At 38.4% G+C, this 19,586-nt stretch overlaps 1 protein-coding gene across 1 annotated transcript in view; it reads left to right on the forward strand.

The window, feature by feature from the left end:
• The window catches only part of hdlbpa (high density lipoprotein binding protein a), a 135,770-nt gene extending 117,882 nt beyond the window's left edge, over positions 1-17,888 (forward strand). The window contains 15 exon segments of the mRNA XM_073870109.1: positions 9-113; positions 202-315; positions 5,008-5,094; positions 10,014-10,145; positions 13,027-13,245; positions 13,896-14,348; positions 14,457-14,595; positions 14,814-14,962; positions 15,076-15,180; positions 15,461-15,595; positions 15,687-15,830; positions 15,923-16,102; positions 16,267-16,383; positions 16,459-16,599; positions 17,593-17,888. Coding sequence (XP_073726210.1) covers positions 9-113; positions 202-315; positions 5,008-5,094; positions 10,014-10,145; positions 13,027-13,245; positions 13,896-14,348; positions 14,457-14,595; positions 14,814-14,962; positions 15,076-15,180; positions 15,461-15,595; positions 15,687-15,830; positions 15,923-16,102; positions 16,267-16,383; positions 16,459-16,599; positions 17,593-17,685 — 2,313 coding nt within the window. The 3' untranslated portion in view covers positions 17,686-17,888.
• The last annotated feature ends 1,698 nt before the right edge of the window (positions 17,889-19,586 follow it).

Raw genomic sequence — 19,586 nt, forward strand, 5'->3', positions numbered from 1 at the left:
TTCAACAGGAGAATGAGCGTACAAAGGACATGATCATTGAACAGCGTTTTCATCGAGCCATCATCGGACAGAAAGGGGAGAAAATTAAGGAAGTTCGGGACAAGTTTCCTGAGGTATAAAAAGCTGGTATAATTTTTTTTTATAGTTTTTGAATTGTATGCATATTGATGAAGAAATAAACTAATTTCCGTCTGCATATAGGTTATCATCAACTTCCCTGACCCAGCGCAGAAAAGTGACATTGTACAACTGCGTGGACCTCGCACTGAGGTGGAGAAATGCACAAAATTTATGCAGAAAGTGGTGGCTGAAATGGTATGCAAATTTTCTGTTTAATTTTCCATTTCATTCAAAAGCAAAGTGCCAAAAATGTGACCGCATTGCAATTAGTGTCATTTCCCAGATTGTTTTTCACCATGATAAACTTTTCATGTTTAATTTTTATCCCTCAAATTAGTGTGAAATGATAGTTTGAGCAGATTTTTTTAAAGGGACTGTAAGTGTTTTCATTCAGAACACGTGAACCAGCTGCTACGGACAAGGAGATCAGCGATTACATAACGGTTACCGTAGTTGCAACACGCATTTGGAAAGGGGAGCCAATAGAGAGCACTGTTCGTTGAATGCAAAATACAATTCCACCACTAGATGGGAGTAAATCCTACTTATTGCCCCTTTAAAGGCCCTAACCCAATCCTAAATCTAACATGCACCCTAATCCTGCAATCTGATTGGTTAAAGGCAGGGTTAGGGGTGGGCGATAAACCAGTAAACATAATTAACCGGTAGAAATGTGTCAACCGGTAGAGATTTTGGACTATCGTTTCTATCGAGGTTACGCGCCCACGTCACGCTCCTGTGCGCGTGGTCGTGAAAACGTAACGTTTGTACACGTATTTAAGCACTGCAGTTTTAAAACAAGTTATTTTAAGCCATTGAAACACAGACAGCAGATCTGTATGTGTGAGTTCTTTCTGTGTGTCAGGAGCGGACAAGTCGCGCAACCGCTGCTCTTTCTGTCTGTGAGGAGCGCGCAAGTCGCGCGACCGCTGCTCATTAAGCTCATGAGCATTTTTCCGCTTTATTGGCCTTAAATGCAAAGACAGAAATTTTGACGCATATGTATGTGTAAGCATCCTCATAAACACGACCAGTTAGGTCTTAAGAGAAAGTAAACACCTAAAAGAGAAAGCACATGTGTAACAGTGTTTTGGAGAGGGACTTTGGTCTTAAAGGGGAAGTTACCTAATTTTGCTCCTGATTAAATCACTTTTCTACCTTAAATAAAAATATATATATAGGCCTATACATACATGAATAATTATTTATTATCATTCTTATATCATTGACTGTTTATCTTCAGAGAGCTTGAGTTTTGTTTGTTTGTATCTTTGTTCTATGCTTGTATATGTTTGTTGTGAGAATTATGAACATTTCTATGGTATTAAAGATTTAAACCTTATTAAAACATAAACTCTACCGTGATACATATCGTTATCATGATATAAAATTAATCCTATCGTGATAGAAGATTTTGGTCATATCGCCCACCCCTAGGCAGGGTCTATAATCTCTGAAAGCCAGTGTTTACATTTGAAATCACCTAAACAAACGCACCCCTACCCCAATAGAATCTGGACCTTCTGTTGATAGCCCCACCCCACACATACGCAATCCAGGCAACGATGTTGGTTAGTAGACACACCTCTTACTGCTGATTGGCTACAAGTGTGTTTTGGTAGTCGGTCCGACTCTCTGTTCCAAAGCATTTTTCAGATATCGGGCATTCCACCTTTAATGAAAATGTTGATCGAGGATCACATTCTACTTGGTGAAATCATGTCACCATACACACACACACACACACACACACACACACGCACACCCATAAAATATAATATATGCATGCATAGATTGTGTGTGTGTGTGTGTGTGTGTGTGTGTGTGTGTGTGTGTGTGTGTGTGTACTCACCGGCCACTTTATTAGGTACACCTGTTCAACTGCTGGTTTACGCAAATTTCTAATCAGCCAATTGTATGGCAGCAACTCAATGCATTTAGGCATGTAGACATGGTCAAGACAATCTGCTGCAGTTCAATCTGAGTGTCAGCATGGGGAAGAAATGTGATTTAAAGGGGACATATTATAAAAATCTGACTTTCCATCTTTTAAAGGAGCATTTCACCCGTAGAAACATTAATCTTTATTGAAAGTGTGTCATAATTATAGTCGAAATGTAACACATTAAGAATTTGGTGCCTATTTGACCGAGAAAAGGGGTGTTTGTAGTCTTGCACCCTCAATAAAGATATTGGACTTCCTTCTTTCAATGATGCAAAATGATGATTTTTACATCATTGAAAGAAGGAAGTGCAACACTGAAATCTGTATTTCTGATGTCTCAGCGGCAACTGAGGAAATGATGCACGACCATTCAAAAACATGACTGGGGTTCTAACTATACAAAGCTTAATGCAAATGGGTGAAGTGTGCCTTTAAGTGATATAATTGGGTCCCCAGTGCTTCTATCAACTTAGAAAATGTGAAAAAGATGAACCCAGTAACTTAGTTTTGGTAAACCATTCTCTGCAAGCATGTGAAAAAATAGGTAATGGTAATTTGGTTCCTATTGTGATGTCAGAACAGGTTAATACCGCCCCCTTTATCTGCACTATCCAACCACAGCACAGCCATTTAGTGCAGAGAGAAAGAGAGAAAATAATTCACAGCACAATTGAGGTTCAGTTGCAACAAACCACCATCATTGTCATCAGTGTTAGCACTTCATCCACTCATTTGCACTTTAAATGACACACCCAAAAATGGCATACTTTTGCTCTGGCCCCTCTGGGGTCTAAGGGGTTTTTAGGGCCCTGGGGAAGTTTTGACATGCACTGACATTTGTGCTTTTTTCAGTTGCTTAAAACATATTAATGGCAAAAGTCTCATAACACTGTTTTCAGCACAAACTGGGCTACTATATTATATGATCAACATGTATGTACATGTGTTTATTTTTGAGAGAAATGTTTATGCATGGTTTTTGAAAAAGCAAAATTTTTAAGTCACTGATGTAAATCCACAAAACTCATTCTAAACATGTTTTCCCAAGACTTTTCAAAACAGGATCTAGTAGTCTAGAGTTTTTTTCTTCAAAATTATATGAAAATTCTTCGGCCTACTCATTCACATAAAAAATATATTGATTTCAAATTTCTAAGATACTTTTGCTTAGGAAAAGCTGTATGCTTGGAGGCGGGAAAGCTTTTGAATAATCAGTGATTGACAGCTGAGAAACAATAATTGCATAAGGCCACATAATGAGCCTTGTAGGAATGTTCAATAGGAATGTAACTTTCTCTGTAGTAAAACCATTATAAGGTTTACTTCAGTTATTTTTTAATTTGTTATAAATTCCCATTTTTATTTAAATATTGTCTATTAATTTCACAAGTATACCTTTAAAAACCATACTAATCATGGTAAAGGTATTGTTTGGCCATCGTAAAAATGAACACAGGGTTAGTGTTTGGATGGCCAGCGAGAGGTTTACTTTTGTGCAGTAAAAAGCTCAAAAAAAAACCCTGCCTATCGTTGTCTGGACTTTTATTTGTGATTTGTAATCAATATAGTAAAAACACAACAAGGGACACGCACGATAGACTTATCAATGTTTGTTTACGTTCACGCAGCGCATACGCGCTTGCTCACGCTTGTAATGTGAAACATCAAGCTGTTGTTATTTTCATCTGAAAGAATTACACAATGCACTCTTTTCAGTAAACTAGGACTGTGTGTTCAAGGTTTTATTGAATGCTACTTCTGACTAAGAATGCATTACTTTGCAATTGTAGTCTTTTTTTCATTTTGGAATTTTGAGAGCAATAAACATATAGCCTATTGCATATATATTTTTTTTTTTCATTCAGATATGTAAATCATTATGTATAAATTGCTATTAGTCAATTAATGGGGAGATAATCGAGAATCGAATCGGACTGAAAAATGCACCGTTAGAGTAATCAACACATCTTAAAAAATTATTGCCACATTAATTGTAAAAAAGGTTTATCCCAGCCCTCATATGTGTGTGTGTGTGTGTGTGTGTGAGAGCGTGCGTGTACATTCTATTGAAAACATTTTGTTATAAACTCCCAAGTAAACCTTACCATGGTTTTACTACAGAGAAAATTACATTCCTGTTACATTCCTACAGGGCTCATATTGTTTTATGTGATTGAGTAGGCAGAATGATCTTCACATCATTTTGAAGAAAAAACTTTACACACTAGATCCTGTTTTGAAAAGCCTTGGGAAAACATGTTTAAAATGACTTTTGTGGACTTGTATCAGTGACTAAAAAGTTCAGTAAAAACCACGCATAAATATTTTTCTCTCAAAAATGCAAACATGTACATACATGTTGCTCATAATATTGTAGCCCAGTTTGTGCTGAACACAGTGTTATGAGACTTTTCCCATTATTATGTTTTAAGCATCTGAAAAAAGCACAAATGTCAGTGCAGGTCAAAACTTCTCCAGGGCCCTAAAAACCCCTTAGACCACAGAAGGTTAAACAGCCTGTATAAATTCACATTAATTTACTTCCAAGTGTATTCTCTGTCTGTACGCTGGCAACTACGTTAGCATGCACTGTAGTTGAATAAAATCATTAGTGTTGTTTTCTTTGTGCAAAAATAATTGTTGTTGTTGCTTCATAATAATATTATTGAACTACTGATGGAACATGGACCTTTTTGGCAATGCCTTTCATTCTTTTCTTGTAAAAGAATTGTAAAACAAACTGAAGTCAATGGGACAGTCACAAGCCTCGTGGTTTTCATCAAAAATGATCTAAAAATATCTTCTGAAAAAACAATCGGACTTTGTGCGTTAGAAGGACATAGGGTTAAGTGGTTTATGATGAAATTGTCATTTGGGACATGGGGTGAACTAACCCTTTAACATTAGTTAAGCAATAACTATTTAATGTTTTGTCTTTCCAGGTTGAGAATAGCTATTCAGTCTCGGTGCCCATTTTCAAGCAATTCCACAAAAACATAATTGGCAAAGGAGGCGCAAATATAAAGAAGGTATATAACTGCTTTAGTAATTAAGAAATCTCTGTCTGTCTGTCTGTCTGTCTGTCTATTCAAAATAATAGCAGTGTACTAATATAAGTGAATTAAGTGCAAACATTTTAAAAAAGCGAGTTTATTACCATATTTCAAATGTATTGAAAACATTACACATTCAATTACAAATCAAAGCATTAACAGTTTACAAGTCAGTGTTTTTCTTTTAAAGGGAAGCAAAGAAAATGAATATAAGCCTGTTCAAAAAAATATATATATATCTGTAGACACTTAAAACTGAATACATTTCTTAAGATTAAACTTTACATTAGACTATTGAATTACTGATATTTAGTTGCATAACCATTGTTGTGGTTAACTGCTGCAAATCTGTGTCAAATCAAGTCAACCAACTTCTGGCCCCCGGAAAGAGCTCAGGAGCCACAGTTCCTGTCAAATTTTTAGGTTTTGCATCAGAAACTGCATTTTTAATATACCCACAAGCATTCAATGGGGTGATCAGGGGATTGAGCTGGCCACTCCATAACCTCAATCCTTTTTGTCTGGAATGAAGATTTTGCCCTCTTGCTTGTATTTTTGGGGTCTTGTTGAAACACTTATTTCAGGAGCATTTCCTCTTCAAATTGATCCATGTTCTCTTGTATACAATAAATAGGCCCAACATGGCAGTATGAAAAACATCCCAATACCATGATTTTTGCACCACCAAATTTAACTTGTCTTTTAGGGGTGTAACGGTTCAAATTACTCATGGTTCGGTTCGTATCACAGTTTAAGGGTCACGGTTCGGTGTGTTTCGTTACACTTTGGTCACAACAGGCTTCTTTACAAAAATAAAACCCTAATCCGTTTTTAACCTCTGCCAAAATCAACATTTTCATGTAAGAGCACTTGTATTATTATACTACATGTAGCCTATCAACTTTACAGTAACTTCAAAATGCACATAAAATAGCTTAGACGACTGGGTTACTTTTTTATATTTTATGCCACTATCTTCAAGTTTTTTCGCAAGAAGATCAGTTTGTTAACATTTAAACCAGGGGCGTAGGCAGAAATTGTATTTTGGGCGGGCCGGGGCAAAAGTGAGTGGGCCAATAGTTTATCCTAGAATAAAATGACTTAAATAATAATTAAACCTTAGAGTAGAAAAAAGAATAGACAATCTGCAAAAACGGTGACATCTTTCCTTTGCAATTTTCGGCGAAGGCAATAATAAAACACTGTCTAAACATGTTCAACCAACACATAGCTCAATAAAGGCTGGAAAAACCAGGCCAGGCAGTCTTAGGCTAGTCAGTAGTGCAAAAACAGTTCACCTGAAATAAAGTAGGCTAAAAGTAACAGGAAATTGAAATAATGAAAACTCTCAGCAGAGCACAGTTTTAAATAAATAACAACACACTGCCTAATTTATATTAAATCAACCATATACAGTGCAATCAGCCTGGTGGAAATTAAGCTTTTGTGCCAAAAAATAGCAACTCGTTTAAATTAAACAATGTAACTTAACCTATAAGGCATAAATCTATACACAACACACCACTTAGTTAAATCACTTCCCGAGCAAAAATTAAGGAAATGAGTTAAACAACAGGCTTACCTTTGTTGTTTTCATTCTACAAAACAAGATGCAAGTGCCTGGGTTTAATGTTGAAAACAGAAATTATCTAATTATTGTCCAAAGAGTCACAGAGTTATTTTTCAAAAAACAAAAAGGCACAGGTTTTTGAGGCGAGTAGTACACGTGGATTCAAATTGGGTCGTACGTGGTTCATCAATTGCCGTTAGATCGGCGGGTCAACCTGTGTCAGGCTGACCGGGAGAGCGCACTGGAAGTGCCGCCAGGGAGCAAGAGGCAACCGGCGCCACCAGTGCCTGACTAGCCGCCTTGGGGGTTGATGAGTTTGAAGAACTGGGCTGGTAGGACTCAGCAGATGGAGGCAGTGGCGTATCGTCTTCCTCAACTCTTGCTTTTTTAAATAACACATTAAAGAAACTTTAGCCATTATTGTGGCAATTTTAATATTAGCTAAAAAAGATGTTAGCAAAGTTAGCTGGCTGGCTGCCAGAGCCCGCCGCTCCCCACAGAGTCTACCTGTCAGAACCCCTAGCAACCAATTACATTCCGGAGGCTTCCTACAACTTTCTTTAACAATTCCATTTTATTTAGAAAGCAAATTATACACACTCCGGTCAACAATAAATCAGGTTTATATTAATATATTTTCTTAAATACATTTGAATAATAAAAATAAACAAAAAAATGTATTTCGATTAAACTTGCCTGTGCGGGCCAGGGAGTTATGTGGGCGGGCCAGTGCCGCCCTGGCCCATTACTGGCTACGCCCCTGATTTAAACATGAAGGCAGTGTGTGCTGTTTCTGTCTCACCTGTCTCACTTGAGCATCGCTTAAATGAAGCTGGCGGTGCCTCTATTAGCGTCTTTTCTCCTTGGCTTGCTTAAAGGAATAGTCTACTCATTTTCAATATTAAAATATGTTATTACCTTAACTAAGAACTGTTGATACATCCCTCTATCATCTGTGTGCGTGCACGTAAGCGCTGGAGCGCGCTGCGACGCTTCGATAGCATTTAGCTTAGCCCCATTCATTCAATTGTACCATTTAGAGATAAAGTTAGAAGTGACCAAACACATCAACGTTTTTCCTATTTAAGACGAGTAGTTATACGAGCAAGTTTGGTGGTACAAAATAAAACGTAGCGCTTTTCTAAGCGGATTTAAAAGAGGAACTATATTTTATGGCGTAATAGCAGTTTTGGGAGTACTTCGACTCGCCTGAAAAGTCCGCTCCCCTTCTCACTCTCATAATGGGAGAGGGAGGGTGTTACTGCGCCGAGTCGAAGTACTCCCAAAAGTGCTATTACGCCATAAAATATAGTTCCTCTTTTAAATCCGCTTAGAAAAGCGCTACGTTTTATTTTGTACCACCAAACTTGCTCGTATAACTACTCGTCTTAAATAGGAAAAACGTTGATGTGTTTGGTCACTTCTAACTTTATCTTTAAATGGTACCATTGAATGAATAGGGCTAAGCTAAATGCTATCGAAGCGTCGCAGCGCGCTCCAGGGCTTACGTGCACGCACACAGATGATAGAGGGATGTATCAACAGTTCTTAGTTAAGGTAATAACATATTTTAATATTGAAAATGAGTAGACTATTCCTTTAAACGTTCCGCGCCACACACACACACAAACGCACACACCAATACGTGAGGAGGAACTGTGAGGTTAGCAACAGATTTGCATAGCATATTATGAGTTGATTGGACAGGTACTCTCACGTAAACACACGCAAAGCTTATTCAGAACCATACATTAGCAGTTTTATGCATTGTTTTTTTCACCAAACTATATTAGAAATGTGTGGTAGAGCTGTAATCGGGCCTTAAAAGTTAGGCCCGAAATGTCCGGAGCCCGACAGAATGCAGCCCGAACCCGAACGTACATTTAGATTGACAGCTTTTTAAAAGCCCGAACCCGTTTACAGCCTGACATTATTTAAATGTTCGCACACACACAGCTTTTGTCAAGAATGAGAAATTTACACAGGTTTTAACATTATTTATTCATGACTAATAATCTACACGCCACTTGTAAGTTGAAACAAAGAAATAAAATAAGTCATCTGTAACATTGTAACATCTCATTTTAAATAGGCTTATGCAATACACTATAAATAGGCCAATACAATTATTATTTCTTAACGAATTAAGATAATACATTCTGAATTAAGATGGGTATTTGGCAATAACAAAATTAAGAGAAAGGCTCCGCGGGATTTGCGTCGGCACTTCTCTCCATAACTGCCAACATTAGTTTATATACTCTGTCTAAATTATGTATTTAAGACGCGATTCATATTTAGTTATACATTGAAAAACCTACTCACCAAGATTAGGCTACATGTTTTTGATGAGGGAAATCATTCAATCCACTGTAAATGAATTCAGCGCGGTCCTGCGCTACTGATGCATCCAGCAGCATTGAACTTGACCGCTCATTTACCTCACAAAGCCGGAGCGCAAGCCCGGCCCGAGCCCGTGTAAAATGTTAGAAATGAAGGCCGAACCCGCCCGAGCCCGTCGAGTTCGGGCAAAGATCTTCAGCTCTAATGTGTGGTTGAATCAAATACGGTGCACCGTGGTGCACGTGCGTCCCGAACCGTGAGAGGATGACAGGGCGATTTGATTCTTTACCGAGAACCGTTACACCCCTACTGTCTTTACAGTGTACTGTAAAGTACCCGGGAGTCATCTGAGGTTCTGCCGACAACAATTTTACTCTCATCATGCCACAAAATGTTACACCATTTTTCTTTGGGCCAGTTTACGTGTAGATGTGATTCTGCTCATGCTTTGATAATCTTTGAGGTGATGAGAGGCTGAATATTTGCCATCCTGACTGTTCTTCAATCTGTATTAACTGTAGTTGCTTTCTTTCTTTCATGTGCTTTGGGTTTTTGTTGCCCTTTTAAAGCATTTAAGATCGTTTTAGCTGAGCACCCTAAACTTTGCTGCATTTCTTTAAAAATTTGACGAGAGGGGAAAACGTATAATCAAATTACATTGTTCCTCTGAGCAATGATAGAACGGTCCATTTTACTTAGAAATTCAGCAGCAGATATATTTTATAACAATAGGTGAAACATTTGCTTCCACTCTTTTCTAATAAAGGGTAAAAGGGGATGTTTTTTCATAGACTGAACTGATTTTCCAATTAAACTTCACACTGCTATTATTTTGATCATGCCACTTACACTACTACATCTGTAAGTACATAATTTCTAATGCAGAAATATTACTACTACTATGAATAACAGTGGTTTATCAGGTTACTGATGTTGCACTGCTATTATTTTGAACATAACTGTATATAATAAATCTCCTCAGATCCGTGAAGAGACTAACACTAAAATTGACCTGCCTGCGGAAAACAGCAACTCAGAAATGATTGTCATCACTGGGAAGAAGGCAAACTGTGACGCAGCAAAAAATAGGATCCTGGCCATTCAAAAAGAACTGGTAAGGTTTCTCATTTTATTTATTTTGAAGGTTTATCACGGCTCAAAAGTGTGACCTAATTTCTTAATGGTGCGACTTAGAAAATCTCAGGTAGCACCGGTGTGACCAGGCGTTCGAGGAAAAAAGCTGTGGTCCAGATGTACGTGTGTGTACGTTTAAAAATGCGTGTGTGCTCCAGTCAAACTTGTGGCGCTTTTCCATTGCATGGTACCCCACGGTTTGGTTTGGTTTGGGTCGGGTCAGCTTACTTTTGGGAGCTTTTCCACTGGGTGCAATACGTAGTACCCGACGTAGTACTTTTTTTCGTGCAACCTCGGTTGGGGTTCCAAGCGACCCAAGCTGATACCAAACGTGATGCGAAAACACTGAAGATCACTGATTGGTCTGAGAGAATCGTCCCTACCAGCGTCATTGCTATAATGTAAAAAAAGATTAGCTTTACCTCAGTGCTAGCTTGCGCTGTCTCGCGCAAACATGTTGTCATCTGTGCTCTGCTATAAGTTCCCAAACTCCCTTTTAGTGATGAAAAACATCCACAGGTTGAGAATCAGGGACACCATAACAGTTTTTTCCAGACTTGCAGTTTGTGGCGGAACATTTGCGATAAGCATGTTAGCATTATATATGCTAAATGCAACTTCAATGAGGCTCAGCGGAGTGCCGTCGACTGACGCCACGGGTTGGGTGTTTATACTGAAACTGTTATGTGAGACAGAGGTAGTGATAAACGCGTTGTGCAAACATCTATTTGTGGTGGTTAAATTTAATTTTTTCACGCTCTCACTTGTATGATCTCACAGCAGTAGGCAGCGTAAATATAACGACACGCTTATAATCCCTCCCTCTCCGAAGTGATACCAAACACGATGGAAAAGCTAACCACGCCAAAGTGTGGTGAGCTGAGCTGACCCAACCCAAACTAAACTAAACCTTGGAGTACTATGCAATGGAAAAGCGCCATAAGAGAGGTGAGTAGTCTTGGTCCGTCAGATAAACAGAGTGGATGTAGCCGCGGATAATAAGAGAAGAGGAAAGAACGATTGACAACTTTTTTGTTAAGAATGTTAAGTTAAGGCCTGATCTGTCCGAAGATCATAAACCAATGCTCTGACATCAACCTCCCGTCACATAAGCCCTAGGCTGAAGACGAAATTAGGTAATGAGCCTCTTACAACCGAGCCAGGGCATAATTCTTATAAAGAAAAATTATTTGAACGTAAACCCGAACAGCAATGATGCTGTGTGCACCCAATTTATATATTTATATAATTATAAGAATTATATATATATATATATATATATATATATATATAATTTAGAAAAAAGCCAGGACCGCTGTTTTCATCATAATCTTACTTCCAAGTCTAATTCTATAAACTTTCGGCATTTGCTGTATTGCTATTAGCGCCCTGCCAGACTGGCTGTCTTAAATAGAGAAATAAGTTCATTCCTTGGTTTGCGTTGTTGACTCATTTATAAATGATTGCCCCCAAGGGTTTAGTTTCATGCATAAATAGCATAAAAATCAATAGAACACGATGACTACGTCTTTCTTTGGTGAAAAAATTATAAAATAAATAAGCCTACATGAAATGTTTCACTTAAATAATTAGCAAATTAACAAATGAACTCAAAAGTAGCGTATGAGTTTATTTTTTTGTGTGACGCTCTCCAAAACCGATGCAGCACAAAACACTTTTTTTATTATTTAAAAAAGCATGTTTTGTTATTCTTGTGAATGTAACTTTACATTAATAAAAGTAGGCCTACACCTTTTACAATTTTGAATGTTGTTTTACTTTTATTAGTATGACCGTAATTTAGGGCAAGTTAAGATAATGCAAGATGCAAGCCAGCGCGGGTTTACGCAGGGCGGAGAGAAAGAGACATTAAACTTGAAACATTTAGCATTCTACTTGAGTTTTTTGGACATCCCTTTGAAATCACTGCAATCATATCATCAATTTATCAGGTAGCCTAATTATAAATGTAAGCACAGCGCTTATGAGTGTTTAAACACTGCTGATGGCTCAGCTGTCAATCTGCCGACCCTCACAAAGTTTCACATTAAATGATAATATATTTGTCCAATCATGAACGTGTGCTTATGTCTGTCCATGTTCTGCATGAAGATCTTTAAAGATTTCTATTACTTTGCGATTTGCGGTGCGGCCGGTTGCAGTCTTTGTCAAACGGGCGGATATTAAATAAATTTATGCTGATGTCGGATAACGGGTCAAGTGTTATTTTTATCGTGCGGATGCGGGTTATCAAACAGGACTGTGCATGACTCGTATAAAGAAAATGGAATGACAGCATGAAAATTATAAAATAGTCATGTTTATATTCTGTACATTTAAACCACCATGGGTGCTAAACTGTGGTGTTAAAGGGTGGTTCACCCAAAAATGAAAATTATGTCATCATTAACTCTCCCTCATTTTGTTACAAACCTATATAAATTTGTTTGTTCTGATGAACACGAAGCAAGATATTTTGAGGAATGTTTGTAACCAAACCAAGCATGAGCCCCATTCACTTCCATAGTAGGAAAAATAATACTATAGAAGTAAATGGGACTCATGAATAGTTTTGTTACAAACATTCCTCAAAAATATGTTATGTTCACCAGAACAAAGACATTTATATGGGTTTGTAACAACATGAGAGTGAGTAAATTATGACAGAATTTTAATTTTGGGTGAACTATAAATGCGATGCGGTCAAAAATTTGGGTGCACCTAACTTTTGGGCTGGTGCACCTAAGAAAAAAAGTTATGCGCACCAGTGTAGAGGCCTGTTTATGGATCTTGAGCTTGATTTGTTGCAGCAGAGAAGTATGTGGATGCAATAAGATGTGTTCATTTAAATGTTTATGCAGGCAAATATCACAGAGGTAGAGGTTTCTATACCCTCAAAACTGCACAACTCCCTAATTGGCACCAAGGGGCGTTTTGTGCGTTCCATTATGGAGGAGTGTGGTGGCGTGCACATCCATTTCCCCACAGAGGGCTCTGGCATTGATGCAGTGACAATCAGAGGCCCAGCCGAAGAGGTGGAGAAAGCCAAGAAGCAGCTGCTTTCCTTGGCAGAAGAGAAGGTGGGTTTTTAATAGGGATGCTCCGATCAATGCCGATCTCCACTAATAATACGTTGCAGATCACTATTCTGAATCGGACAGCCGATCTTATTACAGCTATTTCATGTACTACGGCTTTTGATCAGTAAGTCCTTGTCGATCTAAAATCACTGTTAGTTTGAGTCGTTTATAACATGCATTTGAAAAAGCAACACTCGTCAAACATAATTATTAAACATATTCTTTATTATCATGAAAATACCTGAAAAGGTTTGAAGAACAGCAATATAAATATATCCTTCAGCCATTTCATGGAGCTGCGTGTGTATTGTTCTTCGTCTACAGCGCATTTTGAGTTTCTGCACGAGAGCGCCCCCTGGCTTTTGGATGTAGCGGCATTTCACCGTAATTCATTGAGAAACATAGCAAGCATTATCGGCCAATCGATCGGAGCATCCCTAGTTTTTAACTATTGTTAAGAGGCTAATGCATTTTGAAGCATTTATCTAAACTTGATCAGGGTTCAACTTTCTTTGTATCTACGTTGGTTTTAAATTATCAGATGAATCAATTCATTGATGACTAATCTGATTACATTGTAATCTACTTTTGGTTCAGGATTCATTTTATGAAAATCAGTCTGTTTTTACTAAATAATCAATCTATAACAGCAAACTAAAAGCCACACAGCTGAGCTGCGTGCCAAACCTGAATACCACAAGTTCCTTATCGGTAAAGGAGGTGGAAATATTCGGAAGGTACGGGACAGCACGGGTGCCAGGATCATCTTCCCTACCGCTGAGGACAAGGATCAGGAGCAGATCACAGTCATTGGTACAGAGGAAGCTGTAGCTGAAGCACAGAAGGAGTTGGAGGCACTCATTAAGAGCTTTTTTATGTTTTAGGATAACGTGGTAGAGGATGCAATGACCGTTGATCCCAAGTACCATCGTTTTTTTGTGGCACGTCGTGGTCAAGTCCTGAGGGAGATTGCTGAGGAGTATGGTGGTGTTATCGTCAGTTTTCCCCGAACTGCCTCTCAGAGTGATAAGGTCACTTTGAAGGGGGCCAAAGATTGTGTTGAGGCTGCTAAAAAACGTATGCTGGAGTTGATTGAGGATTTGGTAAGTAGGTTACAGAATCTACAATATTGCAATCTATGCTGTATTCATCTTGGACAACTGTTGTTATTTTAAGGTGGTAATGGGCTACATGTTTCTCTTAATCATCAGGATGCGCAAGTGACCATGGAGTGTGTGATCCCTCAGAAGTTCCACCGCTCCATAATGGGGCCAAAGGGATCACGCATACAGCAGATTACTAAAGACCACAATGTTCAGATCAAGTTTCCAGACAGAGAGGACCTACAAGGTATTGTGAATGTCAGTTTGAAAGACCTGCATCATTAAAATAGAAAGAAAGCTCCCTGATCTTTTATACTAAAACTGTTCAATGTAGGTGATTGTGTATGACAGATTCCTTCAACCAATGATTGTCACAGGAAAAACGTCATTTGTGCTCCAGGTGTTGATAATAAGTAACAAATATGATATATGAGCAGCGAATCAGAAACTCTTCTATTCATTCAGCTGCTTCAACTGATGTTCCAGTGCAGGAGAATGGAGAGGCCAATGGTGAGGTGAAAGAGCCTGCTGATCATTCGGCCCCCAAGAAGTGTGACATCATTATAATCTCTGGCCGTAAAGAGAGGTGTGAAGGTGCTGTTGAAGCACTGAAGGTGTGGCTAGTTACATGGTTTTCCTTCAAAAATGCATGTAGCTGTTCTGATTGTATGTGAGTACATTTTGTTGAATACAATGTGTTGAATATGAGGAATATGGATGTGTTTAGGCCTTGGTTCCTGTAAGCATTGTGGTGGAAGTGCCCTTTGAGCTTCATCGCTACATCATTGGTCAGAAAGGAAGTGGAATCCGCAAGATGATGGATGAATTTGAGGTTGGTCTTGTTGTGTGCCTGGTTCAGGCTTCACAATCGTTTTGTCGAAATTTATCAAATATACCAAATTTCCTGCTGCACAGACTCGTCTGGTTAAAGCTGATATCATTGGTTTCATAAGTTGACATTGCTACATGTATATTCAGATACATCTCAAGAGGGTTTGTTGAATAATTGGATTAGAGGAATGATGTGAATAACTTCAGTGATAAATGAATTGCTATTGTGGATATTCCTTTTACTGCCCTTTTTTTAACTGAACAATGCCTCTTCGTCTTAGGTTAATATTCAAGTGCCTGCCCCTGAGTTACAGTCTGACATTATCTCCATTACTGGCCTGGCCACCCTCCTTGACCGTGCTAAAGAGGGTCTTCTTGAGCGTGTGAAGGAACTACAGGCCGAACAGGAGGATCGAGTGAGTTTCAAGCTAAGATTACACAAGCTTGCAAGAGGTTTAAAAGTATAGGATGTTGTTTAAACAATTTGACTTTATTTCTGTTGAACAGGCCCTCAGGAGCTTCAAGCTTACAATCACTGTGGATCCTAAGTATCACCCCAAAATCATTGGACGCAAGGGTGCCATAATCACCCAAATCCGCAATGAGCATGAGGTCAACATTCAGTTTCCAGAGAAAAATGATGAGAACCAGGTATTGAACAGGAGCCTACAAACTTTCTGATCATGACAGGAGATTTTGTCCAAACGTGTTTGTATGACAAAAATGAAACCCTTTTTTGATAGGATCAGATTACTATTTCTGGCTATGAGCAGAATGCAGTGGCAGCACGTGATGCCATTCAGGCTATAGTTGATGAACTGGAAGAGATGATATCTGAGGACATCACCCTGGACAGCAGGGTCCATGCACGCATCATAGGTGCACGTGGAAAGGGCATTCGAAAGATAATGGATGAATTTAAAGTGAGTGCGTAGAGGTATTCCTAAAAAATTTTGGCTTACCCAACAAAGAAAATTCTGCTGTTACTCTGCAGATATTGTAGTCCAGTTTTAACAATTTTATTTTAGTTTTTTTTCCCTGATGTATCTGATGTTAGGGTCAGAAAACAAAATCTTTTCATTTCCAGGTTGATGTTCGATTCCCTCAGAGTGGAGCTTCAGATCCCAATTTAGTGACTGTGACTGGTCGTCCAGAGCAAGTTGATGAAGCCATTGATCACCTTCTGAACTTGGAGGAGGAATATGTAAGATTTATTTTCTGCAAAACAAAGACAATTTCTTAGTTTCTTTCTGAAAGAAAACTTTCTTTTTTATTTCAGTTGGCTGATGTAGTGGAAAATGAAGCAAAAATGGCTTATATGAAGCCTTCTGGTAGTTCTTCTGCCCATGGTGGAGAACCTCGTGGCCCATCCAAAGGCTTTGTTGTGAGGGAGGCTCCTTGGACCACAGGCAATGAAAAGGTAAACTATTACCCCGAGTGTTGTGTTCTAATATCAGAAATAAAAAACATCTGCTAGGGCCAACTTTCTGCTTGTTAAAGGTGGAATACGTAGAATTTGCCACTAGATGGCACCAAAACGGCAATAACAACAAATGACAGCACAGAATTAAGTGTTCAAACTTACAATCTAAAATGATTTTTCACAATGTATTGACAGTACAAATCTTATTGTGAGGTTATGATGTAAAATTGTGATAGACTGTACAGTACCAAACTCTATTAGTAAGTGTCTTATTGCTGTACAATACCTCTTGATGTGCATATCATCCGTGGGAAAACGCACGGATTACAATCTACACACTAATGTTGTGATCAATATAATGGCATACAATTTTTGAAGAGTTAAGAATCAAAACAACTCATCCGTCACGTAAAACACAAGCAATTTTAGCAACTCTGTCTAGTTAAATGTTGTCATGAAGCTCTCTCCATCCAGATAATGCAACACCGATATTGATCCTCATTCTTTCTCTCGTCTTGTTCCAAACTCTTCTTGGGTCGTTTGGTTGGCCCGTACGCTTATGGGAGCTGTCTTTGCTGACACAACAGCGACCGACGGTAAAGAGTAATCTTAGTCCATAAACAAGCGCGTAGCCCGTCAGGCGATAATGCATTCTTCCGCATTTGTCCATGACACTGTTGTCATGTGCTTTTTACGTCAGTAAAGGCGGTAACAAAGGGTCATGTGGATATTAACGTCATTGACAGGAGACTGCACTGCCCCGTTTCAATATTTTGAATGGCAATTTTCTTACGATTTACAAGTAGTTGAAAACATTAGAGATATTGATAGTAATCAGTTGGACAAAATATATAACACTGGCCTAGTGGTTTTTGGATATTTTACTGCAAATATCTTATAAATTGCACCTTTAAAGATTAAATGTATTGAACTGTCGACATTTAAAAAATATAGCTGGATTTAACCTGTTTTTGGCCTTTTTGTCTTTAGGCCCCAGATATGAGCAGCTCGGAGGAATTCCCCAGTTTTGGTGCACCTGTGGCTGCTGCAAGATCATCTCCTTGGGGACCCAAACGTTTCTGAAATGTGTGACAGTCAACGGTTTTGTTTCTCCTGGTGTTCTCCTTATTGTCCCCCATTTGAACAATTTGGATGTGGATTGTGACCTTAATGTATAATGTTTTCATTCCTCAACTTGGTTCTGCAAATAAACAAGGGTCTTAGTGATTCTCTATGTGAACAGCTGAACAGGTGGTAAACATTTCTGTTCATGGTGATGATCTCGACCTGGTCTGCCTCATTTTTGCTGAATATTTGTGTGTGAATTAGTCAATCTGTTTGCATTTGGAGAGAATCATATTGAAGGATAAAAGAAATACTCCTAGCAATTTTTCAGGTTTGTCAATCCAGGTTTAAGTACATTTTTATGACTTCATTACAAAAACATTTTTGTCACAAATGTCACTTCTTGGGTTTATCAAGCTGCTCTGTTTCATAGTTGCCTTTGCTATAAGGTTGGAGAAAATATACTGTATACCTCTAAAATAATACTTCTGATTTGAAGTCAAATTTATTAATAGGAAATGGGTAACCAGCTGTACTTTGCCTCATACCTTAAGGTAGCCATTCTGTTGCAGAATTTTCTCTTTTGTTCCCTTAACTTTTTGCGTCTGGTCAGGGAAGTTATTCCATGCACCCTTTAAAATGTTAAACTTTAAGAAGGACTCTCACTACAGAAGTATTTTCAAACTGCCATTTGCTTTGGAAATTCCAAGGTTCTCAAAGTCTCTAAAAGTTACACTAAGCTTGTTTAATTTTCCTTTTAATATTCTTTAATGTTTATTAAGGCCATTTCACACCTAGTCAAAAGACACCAACAAACGCGTCTGTTGGATCAGTGTGAAACCCATGTTGGGCAGTTGTTGGATCAAAATTAATGAGACTTTAGAATGTTGGGATTTGTTGGAGTTGGACCAATGTGAATTGGCATTTAAAAAGGAAGATGTAACATGTGGAAGGAAGAAGCAGACACATTTGTGCCAATGAAATATTAAGTGATGATATGTGTTGCTTATTTTTGCTAATGGATTAGTGTCCAGACCCTTTTTGTCTTCCAAATGCTATGCAGGTTGGTCTGAAAACATAGCAACAGTCCTCTTAAATAGCCTTAATAATTATGCAAAAATGACGTGGTAAAGTTAAGGATGACACTGAAAATAAACTGTCCAAAAAAATGTTTAAATGTGCCTTGCTTTGTTTTGATGAGCCTGTTTTTACATGTATCCAAAAATTATACAATAAAATATAAGACTGAATAAGTTAAGCTAGAATATGCATGTGACGACTGGAGCAGATACTATCCCAGCAAACAGGGTACGTCCCCCGGACGTCGCGAACGTCCTCTTAGGTCCGCATAAGGTCCTCAATTGGTCCGCATTGTAACGTTCGCTGGCGGACCTTCCGGGGACGTCCGCATATGGTCCGCTAAATAACGTTCGCTGGCGGACATTCCGGGGACGTCCGCTAAAAAACTTTTCTGGCGGACCTTCCGGTGACGTCCGCATATGGTCCGCTAGACAACGTTCGCTGGCGGACCTTCCGGGGACGTGAAACCACTCGAAGCTTTAATATAAACCTATACTACACATTTAACCATAAGGCAGAGAGTTACACTTAGAGTTACCCTTTTATGCAACATCAAAGTAAAAATGCTGTTTTTGCTATGGCTTTACTAATGAAAATCGTAATTTATAGTATCTAATATTAAGAATTTTTTTCTTAATTTATAAACTACTTATGCTAAAAACGTGGCCTTTATATCGACCCTTAACTGACTATATTACATAGATTCCATTAAAGCTGCTTACAATTGTACTATAATTTTATTGCATTTAAAGTAAATGAAAGATCTGGCACCTTGTCTTTTTTAGTAAATGATTTTCCCCACTATTCATAAGACATAACTATGGTCAGTAAATCGAAAT

The sequence above is a fragment of the Misgurnus anguillicaudatus genome, chromosome 8, assembly GCF_027580225.2.
Source record: "Misgurnus anguillicaudatus chromosome 8, ASM2758022v2, whole genome shotgun sequence".
Taxonomy (NCBI): Eukaryota; Metazoa; Chordata; class Actinopteri; order Cypriniformes; family Cobitidae; genus Misgurnus; species Misgurnus anguillicaudatus.